Consider the following 17,416-nt stretch of genomic DNA (forward strand, 5'->3'; position numbering starts at 1 on the left):
GCAGTGACGGTGCGTGTGGTGTCAGATTACAAAAAAAGGTCTCTTCTCGCTCTTCTCCTGCCTCGCGCTGACAGCTGATCTAGTAGCACGCCCCACGGCTGTGCATATGCGCATCCTTTGTGCAAAACGGGCCCCCTATTGGATCGCGGGGCCCTACGCTCTGTGCGTGTTCTGCATGTAGGCATGGCAATACATTAAGTCATCTGTGAATTTATTTCTTGTCAGCTAGACTGCTTCCACGCTTCTTCACCATGTCACCAAAAATGAATTTTTAGACCCTATTAGGTTAGATTTCTTTTTTTTTTCAGTAATCAAAAAGGGGAATTACTTAAAATGCCCATCCGTTTTTCCTACCCTTTATGAATGAATTATGCTTTGTTACAGTTTTATTAGCATCTGATTTATGAACTGGGTACCCATTGGCTGACATGTATCATCCTGGGGTCCACATGTCTATTATTACAACCCAGATTCCCAAAAAGTTGGGATATTATTTAAAATATAAATAAATCAGAATGCATTAACTTGCTTATCCTTTAGGACATATATTCAATTGAAAACTGCTTTAAGGCCGTATATTTCATGATAAGATTCCACACATTCTGTTTATATTTACGTTTTACACAGCATCACAACTTTTTTTTTAGGATCTAGGTTGTAAGATTAAGAGCTGAGCAGAGAATGAAACATGAATCTCAGCTGGCAGCTGAACAGATCTTCTTGTCCCACCTGGTCGGCTAAATAAACCTGAAACCAGGCAGTCAGTTTGCAGCCTGATTACACTGTAATGGTTTAATTCCACTCAAAACTCCCAACATCTGTCTCCTTCTTTCAATTGTCATCATTTGAAACTGTCAGTTTTATCGTTTCTGGCTCTGCTGCCTCTTCTCCTTCAGTTTAATGTCTTTTTGTTCTCAGCAGCCCGGAGCAGTTTGTGCTGAACGATGCAGCAGCAGATCAGCTGCTGTTAGCAGGCTCCCATGGTGGCAGCTGCATTTGTCACCTCCCACTTCATCCACTTAACGTTTGCCCATTTCCATTCATCACCATAAAGAGGATGCTCTCTCTGTTTCCTCTCAGCGTCAACCCCCCGCTGATTTAAATTGTCACTGCTGATTTCTTTGGCAGCAAAACATTAGATAAGTGTGAAATTTCTCTTTTATTTTCTTGTTGAGACACTTCAGCTTCTAGTGATTTCTGTCCTGCGTTGTTGCTCTCGTAGCTCCGTGGTGTTCCTCTCCATCTGCTGTTGGTTCACGCTCTGCAGGTCTATCGCTCTCAGGAGGCAGGGCACACAAAACTCAGAACAGACTGCAGATGATCCCAGGATGCTATTTGATGTCGCTGTCAGTCACAGAACAACCATTAACCTATCAGCATACAGAACGTCCTTGTTCTCAGACACCTTTTATAGCCTGGTGACTTTTTGCACACACCCTTCTGCAATCAGCCATTAAGTCAAATCAAGTCAGTTTTATTACAGTTTTTCTCAATTTCTAAAACACTAATTCCTGTTATGTGAATCAATTGCTCAGTTGTCTTAACTCATTCCCCGAATCGAACATCCTTTTGACAAAACCATAAACTATCTTCATCTAGTAAAACACTATTTGTAGATCTCAGTCATTCTTTTTGCAAAACTATAAACACAATTCTCATGCAATAAGACACAGTTGTCACTGTGATGCACTTGTGATACATAATGGTAACAACAAGTGACAAAACATGAACACAAATGAAAAACGTGGGTCATCCATTGAACACAATGATTCTAAAATTGATCACACTTGTTTCTCTTCATGTCAAGACAACATGACAACCAATATAAGCAGGTTGGTCCTGCAAGCTCATGACAACAATGGATCAAAGACACAGAGAACGAGTGTGTGTAAGAGGAGGGAGAGGTGGGGGACAAGAAGGAGGCAGAGTTAGAGGTAAAGGAGGGAGAGGAAGACAAAGAGTGGCAATTTCTGACGAAATTGGGGCTACCGTCATTGACCATGTACTGGTGCATGGCATGACCATGAGGGAGGAAGGCCAAAGACCTGTTTATTTATTTACCTCTTACAGTACATTGTAGGCCGTACACTTTCATTTGGATTTGTCAATTTCAGGATGATTTTTTTCACAGTACCTATGTTTAACATTAGGTACGTAAATGCTGAATCCACTGAGCTGTGCAATCTTTTTTACTTTTTAATTTTTTTAACTTTTGAGATGCAAAATGCATGTGCTATAGTTTAATGTGACCAATAAACATTTCTCCATGAGCTACATGCCTTGAACAAAGTGTTTTCAATTTTTTGGTGTAGTGTGTAATGACTGATCAGCAGTTTTTCTATTTTGACCAATTAGTTCAAGATCCGACAACATTGTTTGGTTTTGAGAACAGGTAGAACTATTTTGAGGCCATGGGATGGTTTTGCTAAAAGAATCAGAGGTTTTGTGAATGTAGTGTGAGAAAAGAGTTTTGTGTTTAGAATTCTGATAAAAGGACAGGAGGATTTGAAAAATGTGTTTTAGCAATTGAGAAAAACTGTAATGTAGCTTAACCCTCTGGAGTCCTTGAAAGCGCCGGAGCAGGACTTCTTCATGAGGTAAAAACGAAGCAGCATGGAGCCCTGCTGTCAGCCTTTCTCTAAAGTTTTGTTTTTTCTACAAGTTTCCATGTCCAATTTAGTGCGCCAACTCTTTTTCAGCAATGGTTAAAATCACCACGACCAAGTGTAACATGATTTTACTTTTTTTGCAGAGATTTTTCAGATTTTGCCGTGTGTGTTTCAACATTTTTAATGCAATCTTTTGTGCTTACTGTTTTTTTTGTGTGTGATTTTGGGCTATTTTTTGTGTGTGTGTGTGTGTGTGTTTTTTTGGTGTGTTTTTTTATCTGTGTTTTTTGTATTTTTTTCAATTTTTGTGTTTTTTTTTTGTGGTTTTTAATGTGTTATGTGTGTTTTTTATTTCTTTTTTTTGTAATTTTGTGTGCTTTTTTGTTTGTTTTTTTAAAGTGTCTTTGTATTTTTGTGTGTGTTTTTTGTGTTTCAAAAAATGTTGATCCAGTAAGTTGACAAATTTGAACCAAAATCTCTTGGACTTCAGAGGTTTAATATCACAAACTATTCATTTGAGTTTAACAATCTGTACAGTATCCTATGTTATCAGGCCCTTGATTCTGATTAGGAAAAGCTCTCCAGAAAACCTTTTAATTGGGAAAATGGAAGAAACTTTTAAAACTTTACTTTTAATGTAAGTCTTCTGCTTTAGTTAAAGGCCCCATCCTGACCTCCTGATTGTGAAACAGTCCGGTTCAAACCAAAAATGACTTGCTATAAGGCTTTGGGATTTGTCAAATATTAGAGGCGTTTGGGAGCATAATATAAACAGCATGAGTTGTATCCTTTTAAGGTAAAAAGTAGACCTAGCAGTGTGCGTGTGTACGAAAAACGTGCACTTTACGTTGAAGTGTCGGCGGTCACAATTCTGGTTTACAGAATGTTTAAATACGCCCTGACACAGAGAGAAAAACGGGATCCTTTTTTCAGCATCCCTTAAGATTTGACAAATGTTCTCTCGCTTTACCTAGGCAGTGTAATTTGATGTCTGATAATAAAGAAAACCAAAAGGAACATCAACGTGCTTTTGATTCATTTTCTCACTCAAGAGAGGTAGTAATTCCCCTACAGCAACTGATGAGCGACTGACAACAGATGTTGTGTTACAGATAGACTGCATGCAGCTATCGAACAGCTCTATTTGGGCAGTTACTGATAACACATTACTGTAATGTGATTACTTTTTCTCACAAACCAAATAACTTGTTACAGCCTTACTTTTTACTACATTCTCATCTGTGTACACATGTAAACTCTGCGGTGCTGTGGAGATAATCAAAGCAAAATATGGGCTTGAATCAAACCCTATGCCGTTAACCCCTTAAAATACAACTTGGAACTAATAATAAGGTTTAGATGAGATAATTAAATGTAATGTTGTAGTCAGACTAAAGAAAGGGGAGCCAGCCAGAGTTGATTCTATCAGTTTGTTACCACTCTAGGGTTAGGGTTACGCTAGTAGATCCACATGTGGCTCTTCAGGCCATCTGCACTTGCTCCCTGTGTCTTTGACAAAATTACTATACGAAATGAATACTGTATTTTTTATATTTTTTTATTTATCATTGGCGTCAGCCCATTGGAATTTGTATTCTTCAATTGTAAAAATGTGCAACTAATATGTGGCATGGCATTAAAAAGTCAACTAAAATCTGCATCATAGCTTACGAAAGTTACGAAAGTCTACGGCCTGGTGGTGCCTTAGTCTAGTTTTGAGTTTTTCTAGCTAGGCTTTCAATTCCAAATTTCTTGAGATATTTCTTCGGTGTCCAGCATTATATATTTGCACTTTGGCCTTTGCTGCATTCTTCATATTAATAAATGTTCATTATGGCCTATTAATCGTGTTGATAGGCTAATTTAGACTTAGTAAGGCTGTTTTATATTTAATGTTAGGCTCAAAATAAGTTTTGCGGCTCCATTCCAACATTTTTTTCTCTTTTTCTGGCCATCAATGGCACTTTTGTTAGTCAAGGTTGCAGACCCCTGGGTTAGGCAACATCTACCAAATTAGATGGACGATGATACGATGATGGACATACAACCCACTCCAGGGGTGTATAGCCATTATAAAGAATCAGCATCATCTTTTTCATTCTTTCACCAGAAATGAGTGCATTACATGGACAGTAAAATTAGGTGTGTTCTTTAATGTTTGAATTAGTTTGCATTATTCTCTTCTACTTTAGATCCGTTGAGCCCGAGTGTGCACCTTCAGCTGCACACATGAAATCAGCCTGCGCACCATTTAATAAAGAAGAATTGTTGACTTTTAAGCACTTAATTGATCCCACTGCAAACACATGACCAGGTACAGGCTTGAAAGCTTTTAAATCACAATGTTTGGTTCGGTGGTTGATAACTGTTGGCGTCTGCGATGTCATTGTCCATCAGCCCAACCCTACGCCACATTCATATTTTAATATGTCAGGATGACTGTGAGTTTGTTGTCTCAGGTTGTCCCGACATGGAGTTGCTCTTAGACTCTCAAAATGAATCACAGTTATTTTATATAATACAGAAAACAGTGTGACTCATTGATGCACTTTCAATAGTTTTTGAATAAGAATGGAGCTGTATGGCACAGAGGAAGAAGATATACCACACAAGACTTGTTTTCAGAATAACTTTGTTGGTTTTACTTTCTAATTAGGAAACATTTATAATTAAAAGATAAAAGAACACATATCTTTTATTAAGTGAATACTGTAGCTTAATTAGATTTGAGTTTGAACACGGTGAGGATAAAAACACTTACAAAAGCTTTGTTTGTATATAATTATCTCACATTATCTCACACTATCTATATGTCTCAATTGGTCTGCTTAACTATACTCCTTTCTTCTTCACAAAGCTGTTTATGTCTGCAGACTATCTTTCTGCCCCTGGATAACTTATCCATTATGTTTAATCACACACAATCTCTGCAGACTGAAGCGCACATTAAAGCTGTTCTCATCTCACGAGGCTTCATGAATCCGAATTGATTGTATAATGAACTAAAATTCTACTGTCTTAAAACTTTTGTGCACATTTGTTTTAATTGTTTTATTGTTTTTATTTGACTGATTAGCTGTCATTAGCTGTCGTATTAACTCGTATTGTTGTCAGCACCCTGCAGTTGCCCGGTGGAAGTGACTTTACAGAGTGTAAAAGCAAAGGGGAAAGTAAATGAACCTAGCATAAACAGTTGCAGTCAGGGTGGATGGGTCAAACACACCCAGGAGAACAGCCTTCGTACATATAAAACCAAAATTAAATTATGTTATTGGAAGTATCGTCACTAAAAGGGATAGTTCGAGATTTTGGACAAGTTGTATGAATGGATGGATGCAAAGCTGTTGGCTTACTTTCTGAGCTCCAGTGTAAAATAGATAGTTCTGGCAAGCTGGCAGGGTCACGAAACTACAAGATTTTACACCACAAAAACGTCATGTAAACTGCCATTGTATTTACTGACTCTTTACCAGAAACAAAATAGTGCCAAGTAGGGGTGCAACGGTACAGGTAACCCCCCCCTACGGGCCGTACCTTGGTTTTTGGGCCACGGTTTCATCCATCCATCCATTCTCGTCCGCTTATCCGGGGCCGGGTCGCAGGGGCAGCAGGCTAAGCAGGGCATTCCAGGCGCCCCTCTCCCCAGCCACAACGTCCAGCGCCTCCTGGGGGACCCCGAGGCGTTCCCAGGCCAGGCGAGAGATATAATCCCTCCACCGTGTTCTGGGTCTTCCCCGGGGTCTCCTACCAGTTGGACGTGCCCGGAACACCTCTAACGGGAGGCGCCCGGGAGGCATCCTTACCAGATGCCCAAACCACCTCAACTGGCTCCTTTCGACGCGAAGGAGCAGCGGCTCTACTCCGAGCTCCCTCCGGATGTCTGAGCTCCTCACCCTATCTCTAAGGCTGAGCCCAGCCACCCTACGGAGGAAGCTCATTTCGGCCGCTTGTACCCGCGATCTCATTCTTTCGGTCACTACCCAAAGCTCATGACCATAGGTGAGGGTTGGAACGTAGATGGACCGGTAAATCGAGAGCTTTGCCTTCAGGCTCAGCTCCTTCTTCACCACGACGGTCCGGTACAACGCCCGCATCACTGCTGACGCTGCACCAAACCGCCTGTCCATCTCACGCTCCATTCTACCCTCACTCGTGAACAAGACCCCGAGATACTTGAACTCCTTCGCTTGAGGCAGTACCTCTCTCCCCACCCAGAGGGGGCAGTCCACCGTTTTCCGGAAGAGAACCATGGCCTCAGACTTGGAGGTGCTGACTCTCATCCCAACCGCTTCACACTCGGCTGCAAACCGCCCCAGTGAGTGCTGGAGGTCCCGGCTTGATGAAGCCAAAAGAACCACATCATCTGCAAAAAGCAGAGATGCAATTCTGAGGTCACCAAACCGGATCCCTTCCTCCCCCCGGCTGCGCCTTGAGATCCTGTCCATGAAGACCACGGACAGAATCGAAGACAAGGGGCAACCCTGGCGGAGGCCAACACCCATCGGGAACGTGTTTGACGTTGTGCCGAGTATGCGGACACTGCTCTCACTTTGGTTATATAGGGACCGGATAGCTCGTAGCAACGAGCCCGGTACCCCATACTCCCGCAGTACCCCCCACAAGACTCCCCGAGGGACACGATCATAAGCCTTCTCCAAATCCACAAAACACATGTAGACTGGATGGGCAAACTCCCATGCCCCCTCCAGAAGTCTCGCAAGGGTAAAGAGCTGGTCCGCTGTTCCACGGCCAGGACAAAAGCCGCATTGTTCCTCCTGAATCTGCGGTTCGACAATCGGCCGGAGCCTCCTTTCCAGCACCCTGGAGTAGACTTTCCCGGGGAGGCTGAGAAGTGTAATTCCACTTTCACTTTCCATTTTCGCCACGGTTTCAGTACATGTTTAACTTTTTTCCTCCCAAAATGATCTCTTTATTTTGCTTGTCAGCAAAAACTGCATATTGCAGTAAACAAATTCCTCATCACTGGTGTACTGAATAATATAACTTTCCACAGGCTAGATAGCCACGTCAATACATCACTGTTTTTACGTCTGTCTCTTTACAAATGTTGATAAAAACAAAGACCCCAAAATTTAACAGAAATATTTTTATTAACAAGAAAAATGCAACATGTTAAAATGAACAGAACCACAGGTTAAATATTTATAATAAAAAACAGTTGTGCAAAAAGAAACTGCAACTATGATAACAAGCTTCAGGTCTGAGGTAGTGCAAAAAATAAATAAATACAATAAACAATAACAATTAGAACAATATTTTGAGGTTGTATGCTGTGCACAATATTAGGAAAGCTAGATAAAAAAGAGGTAGAGTCGGCTGTGTGTGTTGCTGTTTGGTTGCAGGTCGACTTTTCTCTGCTTCATTCTGGGACTTCAAGAGAGAAAATAACACTTTTCAGTCACCAACATTTATGTAAACTTATTAACTCTATGCTTATGTATACTGACACTGTGTCAATTAACGTAGTATGGGCATACTACGTGCCTGATTTATTTATTTTTCTCCATCCAATTCGGACGAAAGTCCTCTGGTTGCGTTGCACTGAGAGAAGTGAAAGTATATCCTGGCAAAATATACAGAAATTCACTAAAAAACCTATACTGACTGGGGCAGTAAGAGTTTTTCAGCTGGGGCGGTCTGAATCTCTCTGAATATTAGCTGTGATCAGCCTAAAATCTGCATTCCTTTCTGAATTCTGAGAATTCATCTCTGTGAGGGCAAGTGAGCAATTAAGTGGCCATCTAGGGTTGGTAACAACCCTCAGGTGTGAGCAATTTTGCACTTCAATTGGAAATTCCAACCATTCACAGCTCTGGCAGAGGGTGGGATCCAAAGACAGGGCTGCTCCCTTTAAATATCAGAGTTTTCTCCATCCAATTCGGACGAAAGTCCTCTGGTTGCATTGCACTGAGAGAAGTGAAAGTATATCCTGGCAAAATATACAGAAATTCACTAAAAAACCTATACTGACTGGGGCAGTAAGGGTTTTTCAGCTGGGGCGGTCTGAATCTCTCTGAATTGCTGTGATTAGCCTAAAATCTGCGTTCCTTTCTGAATTCTGAGAATTCATCTCTGTGAGGGCAAGTGAGCAATTAAGTGGCCATCTAGGGTTGGTAACAACCCCCAGGTGTGAGCAATTTTGCACTTCAATTGGAAATTCCAACCATTCACAGCTCTGGCAGAGGGCGGTCTACGCTTGTCACAATCAGCCTTAATGCGAGAACAGCCGCGTTCAATTCCAATCACAGTGTAATAACAGGGGCGTTTGCTAAAGCGGCTAAGACAAGCAAGTTTACCTGTGCAAGTTCACCGAGCAAAGGGAACCAGTCCTATTCCCTCCCAGTCTTACAATATGTGCCACTCCATTCCTGTTGTTGTCTCCGGTCCACGCAGAAAACTGGCCAAAAGGTGCAATAACCTCTAACCATCTAACCTTCGGCCTCTCAAACAGTCCTCACACACTGTCCATTCCTTTTCCATGGGCTTGTGGAACTGCCAATCCGCAGTAAACAAAAGCGATTTTATTACGGCTTACACAAACCACCTTTCTCTTCAGCTCCTTGCTCTCACTGAGACCTGGATCAAACCTGAGAACACAGCCACCCCTGCTGCTCTCTCCACTAATTACACCCTCTCCCATACCCCCCGTCCTTCTGCGTGAGGAGGTGGGACTGGCCTGCTAATCTCCAATAAATGGAAATTCACTCCTCTGCTACATTCCATCAGATATGACACTTTTGAATACCATGCCATAACAGTAACTGCTCCTGTTAAAGCCTACGTTGTGGTCATTTACCGTCCACCAGGCCTGCTGGGTGGCTTCACAGATGAGCTAGATACCCTGCTCTCTTCCATACCTGATCATGACTGTCCTTTGCTTGTCCTGGGCGACATGAACATCCACTTCGACAGTCCAGACTCTAATAACTTTATGACGTTAATTCATTCATTTGACCTCCAGCTGGTCCAAAGTCCTCCTACTCACAAAGCTGGCAAGAACCTTGACTTAATTCTCATCCGTAACTGTGCCACAGATGCACTGGTGGTAACGCCTGTCCACCTGTCAGATCACTTTTTTATCCAGTTTAATGTCACTCTACCAGAGCAACCCTCTTCTCCTGCACCAATGGTTGCGTTCCGCCGTAACCTCCGGAACTTATCCCCAGCCCACTTCTCCTCTATTGTTGCCTCTGCCCTACCTCCACTCAGCACATTCTCCTCTCTGAAGGCTAATGATGCCACTGACTCACTCTGCTCTACTCTGAACTCATGTCTGAACAGGCTATGTCCTTTATCTACAAGGCCTGCTCGACCCAACCAATCCCACCCATGGTTGACTGATACCCTCCGATCACAGTGTACCAAGCTCAGAGCTGCTGAAAGAAAATGGCTCAAATCCAAACTTCCCGACGATCTCATAAACTATCAGACACTATTGTCCTCATTCTCAGGCAGCATCACCGATGCAAAGACTGCTTTTTACAACGACAAAGTCAACAGTGTCACTGACACCCGGAAACTCTTTTCCACCTTCAAATCACTACTCAACCCTCCGCCTCCTACCTGCCTCACCGCAGACACTTGCATCCTTCTTTACAAGCAAAGTTGCAGCAATTAGCAGCCAATTCTCTGACTCCCACCCGACTCCTAATACTGTGACATGTAGAAGTCCTACTACATGTCTTTCTGTATCTCAGCTGGGCGGCACTGAATCAGTTGCTAGCACCTCTTTTTCTGGCTTTACACCCCTCTCTGAGAGTGAGGTATCCAAACTGTTGACATGTAGCCGTCCTACTACATGCTCATTGGACCCTATACCAACAAACCTTCTTCAGTCCATTAGCCCAACCATCACGCCAGCTGTCACACATGTGGTTAACGCCTCACTGTCCTCTGGCACTTTTCCCACCGCATTCAAAGCAGCTCGGGTAACACCTCTTCTCAAGAAACCCTCTCTCAACCCTGCTGAAGTCGAGAACTATCGTCCTGTCTCACTTCTTCCATTCTTATCCAAAACTATTGAACGGGCGGTCGCTAAGCAACTTTCAGAATTCCTCCTACAGAACAATCTTCTTGATCCAAATCAAAAGCGGTCACTCAACTGAAACTGCTCTGTTGTCTGTGACAGAAGCCTTAAAAGAAGCAAGAACAGCAGCAAAGTCCTCAGTTCTCATTCTGCTTGACTTGTCAGCTGCATTTGACACAGTTAACCATCGCATCCTTCTCTCTACTCTCTCTAAAATGGGCATCTCTGGCTTGGCTCTGTCCTGGTTTGATTCCTACCTCAAAGGACGCTCATTCAGTGTATCCTGGCATGGCCAGTTGTCTACTTTGTCTTGCCTCACCACATGGGTTCCCCAGGGCTCAGTGCTGGGACACCTGCTATTCGCTATCTACACCACCTCTCTGGGCAAGGTTATCCGCTCACATGGCTTTTCCTATCACTGCTATGCAGATGACACTCAGCTCTATCTGTCATTTCCTCCTGATGACCCATCGGTCTCTGCGCGGGTCTCTGACTGCCTCTCTGACATAGCCACTTGGATGAAGGCACATCACCTCCAGCTGAACCTCTCAAAAACTGAACTGCTGGTCCTCCCTGCTAAACCCACAATACACCTCAACATCAACATTGACTCCCTGTGTCTTTCACCCACCAAGGTGGTGCGAAACTTAGGGGTGATGATTGATGACCAACTCATCTTTTCCAGTCATGTCGCCTCAGTTACCCAGTCATGCCGCTTTGCACTTTACAACATCAGAAAAATCAGACCTTACCTAACTCAACATGCCACTCAACTCCTGACACAGGCTGTTGTCATCTCAAAACTTGACTACTGTAATGCCCTCCTGACAGGCCTGCCAGCCTGCTCAGTAAAACCGCTTCAGATGATCCAGAACGCGGCGGCGCGGCTGGTCTACAACCAGCCAAAAAGGTCACATGTCATTCCGCTGCTCATTTAGCTCCACTGGCTACCTGTTGCAGCCCGCATCGAATTCAAATCTCTAATGCTGGCGTACAAAGTTGTCTCCGGTACTGCTCCTACCTATCTGAACGCCCTGATTCAGACATATGCTACCTCACGACCATTGCGCTCTTCCAATGAACGGCGCCTGGCTCTGCCCCCCGTTGGTCCAAGGCAATCCAGACTCTTTGCACTTCTTGTTCCCCGCTGGTGGAACACACTACCAGTTCCTACCAGAGCAGGGGCGTCCCTCTCTACCTTTTAAAAAAACTCCTGAAGACCCAGCTCTTCAGAGAGCATGTTCTCTCCTAGACCACATGATAAGTCTACTCCTCAAAGAATTGTCACTAGCACTAATAGCTCTTATTGCACTATACCTTGATTGTTTGCTTTTACTCTTCCTGTAAGTCGCTTTGGATAAAAGCTTCTGCTAAATGACTAAATGTAAATGTATTTATTTATTTATTTAAGTTGCTGATAGTCAATCAATACTTTTGAAAATGAGTATCGTATCCGGATACAACGTTTTAGTATTGATACTTTTTTTAGTATCGATACTTTTGACAACCCTAACATGTACAAAACATCTGTGCTGCTCATCTTTATTGCTATGGACGGCGATTACATTCTTATTAAGACCGAACATGAGATGTTAATGTTGGACTTTGTTGTACGCTAGCTAGCTCGCTAACAAAAGCCCGCTAGCCCGTATCAATTACATTGCATTTAAACAAATCAAATGAATGAATGATACACATTTAAGTTGGTCTCTTTAACGGCACTGAGTTGGTCTTGTTGGTCAGACAATTGCACTGTGTTGAATTGCGCTTCGGATCTCTCCAAGTGAAGTTGGTTTGCACGAGGTCCGTTGTTTTGTGGTGGATTGGGTGACCCTTTAGTGTACATGTAGTTTTGTGGAGTAAAACCTTGTAGTTTCGTGACCCTGCCACCTTGCCAGAACGATCTATTCTACGATCAGAACAGGCCAGAACTCAGAGCTCGACAATAGATGGTTAATAGATTTACATCAACTACACTACTGGCAGGTATTTCACACAACTCAGTGTCTGAATTCCCAAACTATCCCTTTAACATCTGTGCGTTTTTGATGTTTTTATAACCAACGTAACTGTCACTAATAAAGTTGCTCTTGTAATTACTTCACTTCCGGCATTTCTGTGCATTTCTGTCACTTTAAAACTTTCCTTATAACTCCAGGAACTTTTTGCCCTAACCTTCTACAAGCCTAGACCTAATAAAACTGCGTCCGTTTTTCAGTGCCTTAACCTAACGTAACTGAAATCGAAATGTAACGAAACAGCGACCTGCCATTGGATGAAAAAATAACAACCTATGGACTAGAAGACAGATTAGGCCCCTACTTGCCCGTACGATAAAGGCCCATTCTGTAGTGTCAATGCCCTGATTGGATGGATATTAGAATGATCGATCTTTAGATCTTTTTCGTTCATCCAAGCAAAAACCCATGCAAACACTGACTTTGAGATGATGAAAAATGTTTTAGGGCTCATTCCTGTAGCACTCTGCTTTTGAAGAATGGCGAAGGCTCCTTATAGAAGTAGATCTGTCACTGTCAGAATCTTTGGAAATTTCAAATATTGATTGGTTTCCATCATCTGCTTGGCTACAATGTGAGTGTTTAATATCTGAAGAAATAAAACATGGTCCTTTCACCATTTTTGATGCACATACCTTGAACAAAATTGAGAAAATTGGAAATTTCAACCAGGATTCTCTTCATTTTATGTAAATTCTTTGTAGAGTTTGAAGTCTGCAAAGTGCAGAGTTGAGAGTTGAGATTGATGAAATCAATCATAAAAGGACATAAATATGTGCATGTCAGTAGATGGAAAAAGGCTGAATATGTAAAATGTTTTTCTAAAACGTAATATTTCCATCCAGTTTGATGTTTGTGTGTGTTTGTCTCTTCAAGCTGCTGCTCTCTGAGCTCTTGGCCTCCATTAGATGAATCATTTTCTCACTGATGTTGTGCTGTTCACAGTCTCAGAGCGACTAACAGGAGGAGGTGAAACAGCCAGCTGAGAGACTGTTTAATGTCACACTGAGCTGCGGCTGCTGCTTCACTCTGAGCCATTTATTCTCCTGTCGGACTCAGTGAGAGGCGCTCGGGATAAAGAAATTCTGCCAAAAGTCACAAATCTGAATAAAGCAGAAAGTTTTACATTAGACCCTGTGAATGACTCTGTGGAGGAGGACGGGGCGGTCCTGTTTGCACTATGGATGTTTTCATCATTTCAGTCTTTATTGTCTGCACATTTGGAGTTTTGAAAATTGGATTCAGCAATTGAAAATTGGGCATAGCAATTGAAACTTGATAAACTTTTGTAACTTTTGAATCCTGCTGCATTTAGCCTCAGGCTTGGGACATATTCAAGAAACATCTGAAGAGAAAATGTTCTTATGGAGGAGGACAACCTAAAAATAATCTGAAGACACTTCCCATTTGGGTGTGTGAATAAATTATTCTAGCACTAAAAGTGTCTTCCTTTTTAAAATTATGGTGATATTGGTCACACAAACTGTACCAAAAAGACTAGTTTTACCTCGTAAAGATTAAAAAAAAAAAGCAGGGACAGAATTTTCCTGTTTAACATGTGAAATATAAAAATATGGCTTCAAAAAAACTTGTTGAAAGTCCAAATAACAACTGTTAATAGCATAATTTGTAACATTTCTGCATCAAAATACGTAGACTGGGCAATATGACCTCAAATCAATATCACGATTAAGTGAACATTTTACCTCCATTAATGAACGATATATATACGTGTATGTATATGTATATGTATGTGTGTGTGTATATATATATAGACATATCTATATATATTTTTATTTTTTTTGCCCTCATAGTTTACTAACAGAGTCTCTACTGTAAATGTGCTCAAGTATTAAAGCTGGGATATTTTATTATAATGAAAGCGTGTATATCTTTGTGATTATAAAGAACTATTTTGTGGTTATTTATTGAATATTAAAACTGAAATCAAAGAATTGCTTGAAATGAAAAAGTCATATTTTGTTTTAAAGAAGAAATCAGCTTCTAGACAATAGAAAATAAATAACTTGCATTTTTTGCATGCAGTTGTTCTGCAGTGTTAACATTTGACTTCTTGTTATTGGTTGGCTTCTTTGTTGTTGAAATTACAGGTCAAGTCTGTGTCAAACAGTTTTCTTTGACAAGATTTAGATATTTCACAACAGTCTTCCCTAAAGCCAAAATGCACCCAAACAACAGACATGGCATTTTTCTAGGGTACAAGTGGCTCGAGTTGCTCAGTTGACTGTGTTTTTTATGATTTATTTTAACCAGATGTCATTATCTTAATGAACGTCTAATCTTTCTGTGTCTCTCTCAGGGCTTCCTGAAGAGCGAGCGTGTTTCTCGGATGGTTCAGAGTGGCGGCTGCTCGGCCAACGACTTCCGCGAGGTCTTCAAGAAGAACATCGAGCGGCGTGTTCGCAGCCTCCCGGAGATCGACGGCCTGAGCAAAGAGACGGTGCTGACCTCCTGGATTGCCAAGTACGACGCCATCTACAGGGGAGACGAGGACATGCGGCGTCAGCCACAGCGGGCTCACCTGAGTGCCGTGTCGGAGCTCATCCTCAGTAAGGAGCAGCTTTACGAGATGTTCCAGCAGATCCTCGGCATCCGAAAGTTTGAACACCAGCTGCTGTACAACGCCTGCCAGGTGAGTCGCTGGAGGACATTTAACTATTATTAAATACTCACTTTTAATACTTGTGCGACTTGATGAACCTGCTACTCCTCTAATTCCCCCTAGATGCTGCTGTCGGGACACTTTGACTGTGTTGAAATATATGAGAAATCCCCAAACTTTTGCGTTTCTTCTCACCTCTCGGACTTTCTAACTGTCACTGCCTCCTTACTAGAAGTGACATTTCTTGCATTTTTTCTAACTCTGGTTAAAATCATAAATGTTCCTCTTTGGGGGAAAAGAGCCTCATTAGCAGCAGACTGTGCAGAACATCTCAAAGGTCTCAGTGCCTCAGTACACTGCTGATCAGTAATTAGACAGTCACTGATTCTACACAGTGAGCACCATCAAGAGGGGAGCAACACTTTCTATAATTTTAAATGCAGGAGTGTTGACATGCTCGCAGAGTGAAGATTGAAACTGTAGCGTGAGCAAGAAAGCGGCGAAACATGAGTTTTCAGATTTTTAATAGGCTAGGCTAATTCACCGGCGTTAGCGTTCTTTTGCCGAATCAGGTAAACCTGAGGCTAAATTACATGTTAAAACAATATATGGTTTTAATATAAGAAGTTAGACTCTAGTTTCACACCACTTCATTAATTGAAAACACAACATGATCATTTTTATTGTTAGTTAATGTGAAATTTTGATAGAATGCTCGCCAATAGCCGGACGATGTGGGGTTCAGTGACGCTAGCCATTAGCACTGTACAGCCCTATATTATGTTAAGCTCCTTGCAACATTGCTAGATAGCTTAGCATGCTAATTTTACACACGCTGTCATTAAAATCAGTTTGTTGGACTAGTTATGCACTAGTAGTGGTGATAATACTAGTTGACAGGAACCATTGCTGTTAAATCCGGTTTGGGTAATCTCATCTAACAAAGCTAGACAATCGTTAGTTAGCTGTTGATCTTCGTGATATTAAGTTGGAGTGGGCTCTCCCACACTGTTTAATCTATTGTCAGCAACTCACCCCTTGTTTTTTGAGTTTTTGAAAAGGGGAAAAAACAGACTCCTCCTGCTAAACTCTTGGGTACCTGGTGTCAGATTTACAAATCCCGTCTGCACACTCTTTCATCTTGTTGCTCAGAGCTCAAAGCATGACAGACCTTCTTCTCTTAGTAACGGTTGCTAAGGCTATGATTGGACAAGGAGTGTTCAGGGGAGGAGTTTTGAGAACGGTCAATTAGTGACTCTACATTGCCCGTAGGTGTGAATGAGAGCATGATTGTCTGTCTCTATGTGTCAGCCCTGTGATAGTCTGGAGACCTGTCCAGGGTGTACCCTGCCTTTCACCCAATGTCAATTAAAAAAACACAGATTTAAACCTAAATGTGGCTCATTTGAAGGGTGAAGGAGAGAAAAATGAAGTGTTTGATATCTGCCACCAGGTTATGAAAGAAAAGACATAAATTAAGGGGCACTATTTGCAAAGTGTTGTTGATCAATATAGTAAATGTTAATGTGACTATAAATTGCATCTACCGACTGCAGGAGCGCTGTTGACCTCTGAGCTCACTGCATTCATCATCATTTTTCACACCACTCAGCCGGTGCTTTCAGTCTTGTTGAGTCTGTCTCCTGACCTGCAGAGACCTCAGTCATCTTCTGTCTGCTGAAACTTAAAGGTCAAATTTAAAGTTCACAGACTGCCGTAAAAATGAATTATCAATAGTCTTTAGTGGCAGTTTGAGAGGAATCTGCAGAATTAAAAAGATTATTAGCTGGATGTTTTCTTAAGTTAAATCCTGTCATCGTGTGTGTGTGTGTGTGTGTGTGTGTGTGTGTGTGTGTGTGTGTGTGTGTGTTGTGTGTTGTGTGTTCTGCTTGATTCATTTCATTCAGTGAAACCCAGTGAGCCAGCTCAAATTTGTGAATAAAAAGGTAAATTCAGTTTGTTATTTGCCAAATATACAGTATAACAATAACATTTTATTTTTAAAAAAGCCTTTGAAAGATTTAGAAAATATTTATGTTTTTTTGACGAGTGGTCTAATAAATTTGTTAAGCACTGTATATAGTCTGGACAGACGTGAATGTAAACTGCAACTTGACTG

General features: G+C 41.8%; 1 protein-coding gene across 2 annotated transcripts in view; it reads left to right on the forward strand.

Annotated features, from left to right (window-relative positions):
• Positions 1-17,416, forward strand: part of cadps2 (Ca++-dependent secretion activator 2) — a 293,417-nt gene that overhangs the window by 92,382 nt on the left and 183,619 nt on the right. For both annotated transcript variants that reach the window (XM_059336134.1, XM_059336135.1), the window contains exon 3: positions 14,995-15,327. In XM_059336134.1, the coding sequence (XP_059192117.1) occupies positions 14,995-15,327 (333 nt within the window). The remainder of the gene's footprint in view (positions 1-14,994; positions 15,328-17,416) is intronic.

Source organism: Centropristis striata, chromosome 6 (genome assembly GCF_030273125.1).
Source record: "Centropristis striata isolate RG_2023a ecotype Rhode Island chromosome 6, C.striata_1.0, whole genome shotgun sequence".
NCBI classification, from domain to species: Eukaryota; Metazoa; Chordata; class Actinopteri; order Perciformes; family Serranidae; genus Centropristis; species Centropristis striata.